This window comes from Hippoglossus stenolepis, chromosome 3 (genome assembly GCF_022539355.2).
Source record: "Hippoglossus stenolepis isolate QCI-W04-F060 chromosome 3, HSTE1.2, whole genome shotgun sequence".
Taxonomy (NCBI): domain Eukaryota; kingdom Metazoa; phylum Chordata; class Actinopteri; order Pleuronectiformes; family Pleuronectidae; genus Hippoglossus; species Hippoglossus stenolepis.
In genome coordinates this window covers 18,709,060-18,721,524 of record NC_061485.1, presented here as the reverse complement: position 1 = coordinate 18,721,524, position 12,465 = coordinate 18,709,060, and the positions used below count along the sequence as shown (strand labels likewise).

The 12,465-nt window shown below is 41.2% G+C and overlaps 1 protein-coding gene across 1 annotated transcript; it reads right to left on the bottom strand.

Moving 5' to 3' along the window:
- Nucleotides 1-376: 376 nt before the first annotated feature.
- Nucleotides 377-11,175, bottom strand: LOC118104853 (matrix remodeling-associated protein 8-like). The gene is made up of 12 exons (XM_035152107.1): nt 10,940-11,175; nt 9,900-9,926; nt 9,479-9,784; nt 8,701-8,802; nt 8,465-8,598; nt 7,703-7,882; nt 5,537-5,678; nt 2,418-2,576; nt 2,311-2,335; nt 2,137-2,222; nt 1,199-1,270; nt 377-1,110 (listed from the first exon to the last, which is right to left on the bottom strand). Exons 1-12 carry the CDS (start codon nt 10,983-10,985, stop codon nt 1,088-1,090), a joined length of 1,302 nt encoding a protein of 433 aa, XP_035007998.1. The 5' UTR covers nt 10,986-11,175; the 3' UTR covers nt 377-1,087.
- Nucleotides 11,176-12,465: the final 1,290 nt, after the last annotated feature.

Genomic DNA, 12,465 nt, shown 5'->3' with positions numbered 1-12,465 from the left:
AAGCACTATCTCACAATTCCTGGGTCCGCCTCCTGATCCGGATCGGCACCAAATAGTTATATGTTCTTATCTGACCCATACCTGATCCTTCCTCAGTTTTTGTGGGAATCCGTAATATGTGTAATTTTGCGAACTGATGAACAACAATAACCTTGACGAAGGTTATAATTATACTGATAATAGCTGAATTCTATTCAGCAGCTTCAGTTTCAGGGTCCTGGTATTGTACGTGTCAGCTCACTGTTAGAGCTAGGGTTACATTATACATTACGTGAAACTGTTAAATCTTATAGGGACATTTGGATACAACAGAACCAGAGGTAAAACCATTTCACTTGTACTTTTCCTACTGTGAGACATGGAAACATCGTCTATGAAAAATTGACCAATTATTTATTTCTCCTCCACATTCAGTTCACAAGTAATTACTTTACTATTTAAGTCATTTGAATACAAACAGAGTGGGTATCAAGTTAGTGTAAAAACCCATCTCAGCTGGACGTCAAACACATTTTAATACATGTTTAAAAACAAAGTCACAACAAAACATTTATACATACATTGTTTCTTTGGTCATTTAGTGTCCAGTTAATCAAACACACTGACATCAAAACGTCAGTGGTGCTTCAGTCCAGTCAGTTAAACCAAGAGAAGAACAAAGGGAAATAAATCATCAGTAAGATTTCTTTTAAAACTTGAGGCATAAGGATTCATGCTGTAATAACTGATAATTCATGTCGATCACATCTTCATTCAACAAAGTTACACCTCTCTCAGTCAAAGCTAAACCTCCCCTGTGGGTGGTGCTATTGTGCCAGGCACAGTTGTAGCACTCTTTCTCACTCAAGTCTTTTTAGTTTGACAATAAAATACAATAAAAGAAAGCAAAATCTTTTGTTGTAAATGTGTCACCATCATTTTGACGAGTTAAAAACATTTTTTTTCTTTTCCAGTTTTCTGCAGTTTTGGTGGCACTGATTTGTTCTTTCCGTGTCCCTCCTGCCAGGACGGGCGGGCAGTGTGTTGTGTTTGGAACGCAGCCTCTGGACCAGCCAGCGACTCCACTCTCACTTTTTCTGTCCTTCTCTCACTTAGAAAATTTCTGCATCTCTGCGAGAAGAAAAAGGACAAACTGGGGTTACTGAGGATTCACTTGTGATGTGAGGTCAGTTGTGATCGGCGCACATACACTCTTTACCTTTGTCAAGATCAATGACTTTAGGCTGAGTGTTCACATGGACCTTCTCTCTCAGCAGGTTGTTCTTGTACTCTGAAAATTAAACAGGAGAAAATACACACACACAGTCAAGTAAACAGCCATCATGTGTTCACTACACACTCCTCTCAGGGGCGTTGCAATAGGGAAGGTACAGCAGGCAGTTCTCTGGGGCCCCAAAATGATAGGGGGCCCTCAGGAAGGACTGATTACGTAATTTCACAGCAAAGACAATTTCGTTAAAGTCCCCATAGATTCTATGATTGTCTATATGCTAAGGAGACTGCATAGGCACCAAGGTCAGAAGCCCCCTAATGAGGCCGCATTACATCAGTAATTTGCCTTGAAGACAAAATGTCTAAATAGCGTTTTCAGACATGAACTCTGGAATATGTCTGGACTCGCTCCAGAGTTTACCTTTCATATGAACAACACAGCAGGAGATTCTCCAGTCAGACTCGTTCACGACATTGGGAAAATCTGCGAAACAATCAAGTGAGGGGTGACGTGTCATGGATGTCTTTCAGTTTTGCGTCCGTCACACGCTCAAAACGTCATGAACGCACCGACTCACTCGCTGAGAATCCTTCAGAGAATCTTCTGCTGTGTTCTCATTTGGGCTCATTCGGACATTATGCTGCTGGGGCAGGAGAAACTCTGGAGATTGTCCGGAGCCTCTGGATAATTTCAGTAGATTATCTGGAGTTCAGTGCATGTCTGAAAGCACCTTGCACTACTTTACTATTATTTATATTTATGGACAGTTTGCACTTTGACTGGAATGATGTGGTTTTGGATCATGCATGTCTTAGGGAGCTGAGGGGTTGGTTTGATTAATATAGGGCCCCCCAGGTCCCTTATTCTTAAGGCTCCCAAAGACCCCTGAAGGGCTCCTGACTCCATTCTTTCTTCTAACTCACCAAATCCTCTCTCCTCGTCGTTGCCCACATTGACTTCAGTAACGTCCATCTCAAACTCATCAGAGCTGCTCTGACTCCTGCTGGACCTTTCACAGTGAGAAGGAGACATGTGAGTGTGTGTTTAAGAGTAAGACAGGGATTGTGTGTGTGTGTCTTTGTGTTAGCAGCACTCACCTCATAGATACCTGCGGGTTAAACTCTGAAAACAAAGACATTTTATTAGGTGAGACTTAGATGAGGAATTCAGTGTGAATAAGCCGTAATCCAGCTGCAGCTCAGACCTTTCATCCTACGTCTGCGTGTGATGAGGATGATGATGAGGATGATGAACGCCAGGAGCAGGAGAGAGGTGAGGACGTATCCCAGCGGCAGGAGGAAGTGATGTCTCTGGTCGGCCACGATGACGTTGATGACTCGCGGTGATTCAGCCTTGGCCGAGTCTGAGTCGCACAGATATCACAACAGTCAGCATTTCATTTCCCTTATTCTTCATTCTTCATTTTTCAAACCCTTGAGTCATCGCAAGGTTTATGAGTGTATTAAACAAAACCAGACACACACACACAAAATCAACCCAGCTCTCACTTACTGTTTCTCTTCACTCACTTTCTGTGGCTTTGTAGATTTAAAATACTCTAAGTTGGCATCAGTTTGAGCAGTGCTTGTACATTTTATCTTGTACATGGATTCAATTCTTTATTTGTTAAGTAGTTTTAATAATAATAATGAATAATTGCAAAATGTTCCTGCTACCTAGAGGAAGCTTCCACCTGAAGCTTAGTGTAAGTTTAATCAGGAAGACTTCCGCTATGTCTCATTGTCTTGTTGACTGATATTTCTCTCCAAATTCAAAGACAGTTATTTTGTTATGTTCACATAGTTTTTTATATATTTTTAAAAGTAATCAATAACAAGATGGGAACTGGTACTTTGATCCAATCAGAGTGGAGAGGTAACATTAGACCCCGCCTCCTTCAATGAGAGCAAAGTGCACCTGCAGCAGAGACGTCATCGCCAAGACTCATTGCTTTAGTAGACAGTAGGGACTAGGCCACACTTGGCTACTTTTTATTCTATAAATATATTACTTTTACTCAAATACAATAGTAAGTGGTACTTTTACTTTACTTTATTAGACATTCGTCTATCTATATGTACTTATCTATACTTGACTTAAGTACAATATTTGAGTACTTCCTTCACCACCGGTGACGCCATATATCCTTTAACACCTCTCACACTGTTTCATGTTGTTTTTTCTATGTGATGAAATTTCCTGTCAGTATAAGAAAAATGCTGAACACATTTGCAGGGCAGGGTGAAATAATTAGCCGGTCTGGTTTAAGGTGATGTGTGCAGTTCTGCTGAGTGCTGAGAGGCAGAGGAGAGAGAGGGAGAAAGCCTGGTTTCATTTTGCATCATTAAAAAAAATATAAAAAAATGTGCAAGGCAAGGAGCAGCTGCGGACCTCAGACTCAAACATATTTGAGCCAAAATGAGATCCAGACAGAAAGTCATGCCGTGATTTACTTTTCCTGGCAGAGAAACACAGAGAAGTGAGCGGAGGAAGAGGAGTGAGGGAAGGACAGAGCAGGGGTGGAACACGAGGAGGAGAGCAGAGGGAGAGGATGGCGACGCTGAGATGATTCTTCAGAGGCCTGCAGAAACAAAAGGAGGCTAGAAAAGATTCCTCCGTCTTATACTCAAACTGCCTTCATGTTCACAGCTGCTCGTCTGCAGCAAACATGTAAACAACATGTTGATGAACATTCCAACTGCTCTGATCCTTTTATTTAGTTTCAAGACATTTCCCCCTGATTCATGGCCTCGTGGGAATATATATATGTTTGTGTTTAGACTGGCTGCCCCTGTCCTCCCCTCCGCCCGAATTACACTGAAAAAGAACTAATAGAGGGAAGGAGGGAGGGAGGGGTGACCTACATCTCTTCATCCTCATTTCATAAACAGACTCCTTTGCCCCGCTCCTCTCTCTTTCTTTCGTTTCAAATTCATCTCAAGAACCAAATTGCTCCTCCACCTCTCCGTTTATCTCCCCCAGCTGCCATGCAGATGAGGCATGCTTTCTTTTGTTGTGCATAAACTATGCAGAAAGACTTCTCCGTCGTCAGGAGGGAAAGTCACAAAAAAACAAAGAAAAGTGATGGAAAAGAGCAAGAGCGATGAAAGTGATGAAAATAAACAAACCTGAGCATGTGGGATTTTCGAAAGGAAGAAAAATAGAAAGAAGAAGGGAAAAAATGGAGGGTTGGGTTTGAGAAACGGGTGCAGGATGTCAGGAGGGTGCAGAGTCAACAGGGCGGCAGACGGTCAGAGAGGACAACACGAGGAGACGTTGCACTGCAGTGGGTTTCTTTAATGTCTGAGAAACTGTTCAAACTCACTCCTGCACTGGTGGTAAATCTATTTCGCATCTTGTTTCTCCACTAACTAAGTTCCCATGGTGCAATCCTACTGTTTATTACAGCTCAGCGAGTGAAGGATTAATCGTGGGCTTGGAGCTGGACTCTGCTCCAAAGGCTGTATCCGAGAGATTCCACTGAAATTAGATAGTTTTCTCTTGCCACGGTCTCACACACACACACACACACGCACACGCGCACACGCACACACGCACACACATGCACACACGCACACACAGGCTCAGTCGCAGGCATTTTCTCCTTTCTCCTCTCTCCTTTCTAAACCTCTCTCAATGATTTTCCCACATTGATACGACTGCCATTATCGGCTTTGCTTCCCAGTTACCGACTGGAAACACAGACACATAGCTGACCTGCCAACATACCAACCAAACCGTCTCTCTCTCTCTCTCTGGCTTTTATTCTCCTCTTTTCCGAAATGCACTCAGATGTTTTCATGCAGGGCAAAGTGCTCAGGAACGTGAACTAAACTTAAGCAAGAGAAAGTCAAAAACTGCAGACACTTAAACAAGAAGCAGTAAAAACAACAGTGCACAGAATGATGAAATGGAGGAAAGGTTTAGGGTGAAAAGAAGGTGGAAATCGATGAGTGGGTGAGGTTTGGATGACTGGGTCATGAGGGAGTGTGTGTGGTTTCAGGGGTCTGGCTTGAGACAAGCTGACAGAGCAAGAAAAACATTTCACATGAAACAAACAGGGAAAAGTTCAGAAATAAGGGCTTTTTCTTCTCTGCTCCCCTCATCTCCTCTTCCTCTGCTGCTTTTTGGAGAGGCTGAGAGGCCGAGACCCAACCGAGTGCGGAGGAAAGAGGGCAAAACAAAACGCTGCAGAGGGCACGAGTGAAGGAAAGAACAGATGTGTGGGTTTTTTTCTGATAGCTCAAATACACTCCTCTACGGTGCTCTTCAGGAATAAAGGTTGTGTTGTGTGTGTGTGTTGTGTTTTTGTGTGTGTGCTACCTTTGTCCACAGCAGGCAGTGCTATGGCTGGCTGGGTGGTCTTAATCACCGGTGGCTCCACTGTGACCTGGAACTCTCTTCTCTCGTGTAGACCACAGTAATGATGGTGGAGGTGGCAGGAATACATCCCCTGATCTGTGGGCTGTGACATGAAAGCAGATACATGTTCATGGTGCTGTTTGTAAATAATGGTCACTGGGGTGAATTTGGGTAACGTGGGACACCGAAGCTCCAGTCTCTTTATTTCATGTTCGAACTAAATCTAGTCAACAGGACTTTTACTATAGGTTTAGCATGGACTGAAATCACATGACTTCTTGGGGTCAATGTGGGGCAAGTGTCAATCAGAGGCTCAATGACATAAGATTCTGACAAGATTGGTGTAAATCTGATTGATAAAATTATTTTTGTGATGTATTCAAGCAACAAAATATGCATTGAGTTGTTTAAAATTTGTTTAAGTTTTTTTTGCTTTTTCAAACATTTAGCTGTGCCACTTTATCCAATATGATTGATAATGATCTCGGACAGTCATTAAAGTTCTCTAAAAGGGGGATATATATACGCATTTAGGGACTTCCTGAAGTAAGACAAATAAACTAAAGAGATGTAGCATAAGGCTGCAGTTGTCAGAAAGGAGTTAATGGTAAATACAGTCAGATTGTCAGGTTAGCTAACTAGCACATAATTACATAGCGCTCTAGAATAGAGATGATTCAAAAAGCACAGAAGAGTCTGCCCTGTGGTCTGCAGCCACTGGATTCACCAAACAATGCAATTAAGCTCAATTACAGAGCTTTTATTTTTTTAAAGTTATGGACTTGGGTCTGAAGATTGTGTTGCCTGCCACTGAAATAGAAGAATTCAGTTCAATTTTATGAAAAACATTAAGAATCTTCATCGCAGATAAATCAGGTAGGATGAATGCAAGGTTTTCTAACTCTGCGCTGTAGACTGTTTATAAAAGCTCTGAGTGTATATGAGGCCTGGTATATTTTAATTATATAATTCTGAGCTCTGGAGCATTACCACAGGTCAAGAAAACAATCTATTCCAAACAGGCAGGTTTAGAACCGGCACTGCACTAATAATAAAAGATAAACATGGACATAATGTTTTTTTAATTGCATGGGGGCAAACGGGGTAAAGTCGAGCCAATGGGTGAGATGAGCCACCCCCTGCATCCAGGTAGGCATAATTAAAAGTTTTCATGTGACCACAAAGGAAATGTAATTCACATTAATCTAAACTCCATCCTGTACTCAAGAACATGGAGACGCTGCTAACTGAACCAAAATAGATTTTTTTATTATGTCAAGTAAATTCAATATGTTACTCAAGTTTATCAGTCTTGTATCTTAATTAAAATATATAAGTTTGGGACATCATTACAGTTTAATGAAGTCCATTGTCTATACTGCTTTTTCTTTAAGGGTTGCCTGGGAAGCTGGAGCCAATCCCAGCGGACATTGAGCGAGAGACTGGGTACATCCTGGACAGGATGTCAAAACATAACAGTCATAGCCGTCCCTGTTTTGAAAACTTGAGAAACTATCCAATAAAACGTCTCCCCAGAGAACACATGTCATGTTATGTAAGAGCTACCTTGTTAAAATTTTACATTTTCAAGCATAAAACAAGAACGAAGCAGGTCTGTCTGTCGGCTGAGTGTTGCCTATAGCTGACTGGTAAACTGGCCCCATTCCACAGTGTGGTCATTAAAAAGCCCCAGAGCCTCCTGAGCCTGTGTTTAACCTAAATGTTGATTTACGATCTCTATCAAAGAACAAAACAACAAAGCTCCTTAAATTCCCTCAAATGTGACTGTAATTTTTCTGTGTTTATTATTACAACAATGGCACTGAGGACTGGTGGGCAGGTCCTATATTGTTTGTTTAAAAAAAAAATGTGTTAGCTCAATTTACTGTGGCTGCCAACCTCATCTCCCAACAGAGCGACAAAGTTTGACTCAACAACAGAAACATTACTAATGAAAGATCCATGTGTCCTGGACAACACAGCATACCACATATACAGCACACACACTCTAAACACTGCATCAAGTGCACTGTATACTTAATCTGTATATTTTGACCGTGTGTCCTTAAACTTCCAGGCTCCTGCTGTGTTTTCTGTTCGTCTGTGTAAATACACACTCCAACTCACCTTTAGGTCAGATATGGTCAGTGAGAAGTCTCCCCCTGAGAAGGCCTGATTGCTGATGTTCATCTTCCTCTGGAGGAACAGTGGCCCATAGCTACGCTGCTCTCCAGAGGCGTACAGGTCCACCAGCCGGTCAGCGCGGTCGTGGTGGATCCCTGGTGACTGGCGATCCCAGTGAACCACCTGGAAACCACCAACGCAGGGAAGACATTTTTCAGTTAATATATCATGTCATCTCTGCTCAGGTTAACGTCTATAATAAGCTTAAATGTAAACTGAGTTTGATTGTCTGAGGCATAAACTGTGTATAAAGATGGACGACGTGTCTCCACTTCCTGACACTATCCAGAAATGAAGCACAAATATCCTGGATATGAACACTGCCATCTAATGCATTTGAATCTGCACAGTAGCAATCAGGGGTTGGAGTCACAGTATCGTGACCCTGCCGGTAGGCTTTCGACCAATCGTGAGTCAGTCTCAGCTGTCAATCAAGATGTTTCACCATGTTTTTAAAGAATCAAATAATTAATTAAACCAAACTTGCTCGAAAATGAGAACATCAATACAAAAAACTACCTAAACTGATAGAAACCATCTTTGAGAAGTGGTCCATGTCCCATCTGCTAACATGGAGGAGGCATGGTTTATGACCTATATTGTAGCAAGCTACCAGATGGCCATCGAGACACTATGGCTCTTGGGGAGTTGTCATGTCGTCCATCTTGACATACACTGATCTGAGGAAAGAGGTTCATGCGTCACCTGCTGGTCGCCCTCATCGTTGCTCCAGTCCGTCCACACATTGCGTCGGTTGATGCATGGCAGCGCCACCGTGCTCCCGAGCAGCACCACGAACACCGCCTTCTGTCCATCCCAGAAACGCTGCTCTTTACGGCCTACATGGTTAACATTGCAAAAAAAAAAAGGCCAAACTGACTCAGCTTCACGGTTGCAGTGTGTTGAAGATGCCGACAGTTGGTGCAGCGTGTGACACATACGTGATTTAGTGACGTTGAGCTGGACTCGGACTGTCTCGTACAGGTGACAGTAGAGATGGTGGAGGTTACAGGAGTACAGGCCTCTGTCGTTCATCGTCACATCTGTCAGCACATGCAGGAAAATGAAAAAGGTTATGATGATGACACGTAAAATCATTGTCTTTTATACATAAAGACAAATTCTCCCCGTTCTTTGTGTTGTTTGCAGAAACGTTAAACTTTTGCGATGCTTAGAAATACATGACAGTGAAGACAACTTCACCTTATTCGTCAAATGAATGCAGTTGAGTTGTCCTAGTGATTGGTGCATTCAGGTGCATTCAGCAAAGAGCAAATAAAAATGTGAAAAGACAAGAACGATGTCGGTTTGGTCCTAAGAGCTGCTTGTTTCGGGGGTTTCCCACAAGCACTTGAATGCACCAACAAAATGTTTCAAAACAACATGTTTCCACCTCTGCTGACATCATAGATTTACTGTTTTGTGAAATAAAAAAAGACCGAACATCAGATGTAACCAATTAAATGAGTCTTGTATAAATCATTCATGAATCAACCAATGACACCCTTTAATTTTCTGGATTTTCTGTCTCAAGAAAATGTCTTTGTCTCAATGAAATGTGGCTTTCATGCTGGTATTTGCTGAAGTTATATTTCCTTGTGGGGTGCAAAACAAATGACCAGTCTTATTGTACTATTTGAAAAATCTCATCTGTGAGATCAGTGAAGAATCACCAGTCACATTTAACCACAGCTACAGACATGAAAGTCAGAGACAGACCTTTGATGACCAGGGAGAAGTTTCCGTCCCTGAAGGCCGATGGGATGATGCCGACCCTGCCCAGGTTGTAGGAGTTGTAAATCCTCTGGTCCCCTGCAGAGAACATGTCCACCACCCTCTCCATGGCGTAGTCCGGTTGGGCCCGGTACAGGTCCCAGTGGACCACCCTCTGTCTGTCCCTCACGCTGTCCCTGGTCCACACCATGCGGCCACTCACACATTGCAGCACCACCTTCGACCCGGCTGGGGCGCTCACGTTGTAACCAGCCACCACCACACTGCTGCTGCTGTCGGACTGAGCTGAGGCTGCAGGACGGAGAGGGGGAGAGGGTGAAGTCAAATACTGCACTCTGGAAATCCTTGAAGAGACATGCACAGAAATAAATCACAGCTGCACACAAACTCATAAAGAGGAGCATACCTGCAAAGAAAAGGCAGGCCACAGGGACTGGAATAAAAACAAGAGAAGAAAATGATTTTTAAAAAGGATAATTAGTTGAACAGATGCACACAGAAAGACATTGCATGTTGTGTGTTGTGTTATTCTTAAATAAAGGCTTTGTAAATTCAGATTACACCACTTAATAAGTCAGTTCATACAATTATTCAAGATCAATAGATATCAAAAAACAAAGAATTTGCTACAGCTATAAAAATGTGCCAAATTGGAAACAGAAGTGTAAAGTATTGTCTTTTGACTCATAAATAGAAGTTAATGACTTCCCAACGCTGTCCTGATGCTTCACACTCTGACTCAGTAAAACTCATCCGACACATCATCGTGTGTCAGTGGGATGCTGAGGTGGACAGATGCAAATCATATGGATTTGATATCAGAACTTATGAACATATCCAGATGAATAAAAAGGTGCCTCCGCGTATCAGCAAATCAACTGAAGTGATCTCTAAGACTTTTCACACCAGCTCAACACTTCCAAAGCAGTGAGACACAGAAAATACTAAGAAACCAAAGAAAAATAGCCCACTTATTAATATACCCACACACTGATGCAGAGGATTGTGGCTTGGTTGCAGTATAATGTTAAATTATGACATATATAACGTCTACCATGACAAACTTTTATTCACAAGTGCCTTTAGCTGTTAAGTCATATCATCATTGTACTTATTATATTTTAATTCTATTATTTTACACACTTCTGTCTACTTTATTTGTATTAGTTTTCTCTTTCAACTTATTTTTACATTTTCTTCTTAAACTTCTTTTATTCTACTCATTTTAATCTCTGTTATTTTGCATGGAAAATGTTTTAAACTGTGCTTCCTGATTTGAAACGGTTTTCTTTTAAATGTGTCTCCATGTTGTTTTTAATGCCCCTGAACAGCTACACAGATCTTCCTCTCTGCATGAAATGTGCTTTATAATTAAATCTGCCTTGCTATACAGTAACAACAAGCACCTGTAACAAAAGTCAAATAATGCAACTCCAGTCTACTTACTGTGGATCAAGAGGAGCGCCTGAAATATGATGTCCTCCCTCTTCATGTTGACACGTTCAAAAGCACGGACTTGTCCAGCCTGGAGTGTCAGAGTGTCAGTAAGAAGATGTGGGACGTTTAACCATTCACAACAACAACAGCAGCAGCTACTTGTTTTACTCAGACTCCAGAGTGAGAAGAAAGGACATCAACACAGAACCTGAACAGGACCGAGCTGAGCTGGTCCCATCCGGGGGATTGAAACCTGACACCAATAACACCCCCTCCCCTCTCACAGAAGCACTAACTTCAAATAGAACGTGTTCAGCATCTCTAGAGACGCACGCTGACAACAGGCTACATTTCTGTCCCCTTTGTTTTGTCTTATTGAGTTAAAGGTGAACTCTGTGGTTTTCAGGTTTGTGTGAAAAAATAAAATCCCACTATTTATTAAAGACTTTGACTTTGAATCTATGATTGGAGTGTTTAGGTTGAATTGGATGAAAGCTTGGTTTCATATTCCAAACTGTATATTCCAGGAGGTTGGAGGGTTGCAGTTTCTGGATCTCTAAACAGCCTGTTAAACTGTCAAATTCACATAAGCAGTACTGTAATACTTGGAAATGATATTTACTCGTAATGCATTCATTCATTTTTATTTATTTCAAACATGAAAATAAAAAGAAGAAAATTATATAAACAGGTGAAAAAAAATGAAAACAGAAAAAAGTACTATTTAAAAAAAATACACTTAATCTACATATTTGAAAATGAGTGAGAAGAAGAACAAACTTATTTAATCTCACCCCTTCTCCTCGAGTCATTAATTAATAATTACCTTAATTTATTTTTAGCCTTGAACATTATTTGTGCTGTTTGAAATTCCACAAAGTCTGTGAATTTAAATAATTTTGACTGTAACAATAATGCATTGGTGTGATCCAGGTATCCAGCATTATGAATGATAGTAATTGAGTTATGGTAAGACCAGTGAACAGTATAGAACGTGGAGTGATTTCTGATCTAGAACTTGCTTTGCTTTGTTTAATGCAGAGATGCTTCTTGACAGTTTCGTTTGTATATGTTTAATGTGCGATTTCCAGCTAAATCTGTAATTCTAATTTCATCCCGCATGGCGCCACCTTGTGGAACAATAGAGCTATTACAATACATAGGAAGACTAAACAAGAGTGGTTTGAAAAAAAGAATTTTGTTGTTGATTTGATGGATGAAAAATGTTTTAAACTGTGCTTTCTGATTTTAAACGGTTTTCTTTTAAATGTGTCTCCATGTTGTTTTTAATGCCCCTGAACAGCACCACAGATCTTCTTCTCTGCATGAAATGTGCTTTATTATTAAATCTGCCTTGCCTTACAGCAACAACAAGCACCTGCAACAACAGTGAACATGTTAACTGTATAGAGTTCAATATATTTATTGAAAAGTTCTACATTGAATGCTCCGTCTGAGAGTTCAGGAGCATTTGTAAAGACATTCCACTTCAAAATTAGATTGACTAATAGACATTTTCCCCAAATAATGAAAAT

What these genes read in the sequence shown, in the direction of transcription:
- LOC118104853 (XM_035152107.1), bottom strand. Translation starts at nt 10,985, where the DNA reads ATGAAGAGGGAGGACATCATATTTCAGGCGCTCCTCTTGATCCACA. An exon ending in ACGATGAGGGCGACCAGCAG is followed by an intron (nt 7,883 to 8,464) that starts GTGACGCATGAA and finishes GGTGGTTTCCAG; the next exon opens with GTGGTTCACTGGGATCGCCA. An exon ending in AGTCATTGATCTTGACAAAG is followed by an intron (nt 1,111 to 1,198) that starts GTAAAGAGTGTA and finishes TTCTTCTCGCAG; the next exon opens with AGATGCAGAAATTTTCTAAG.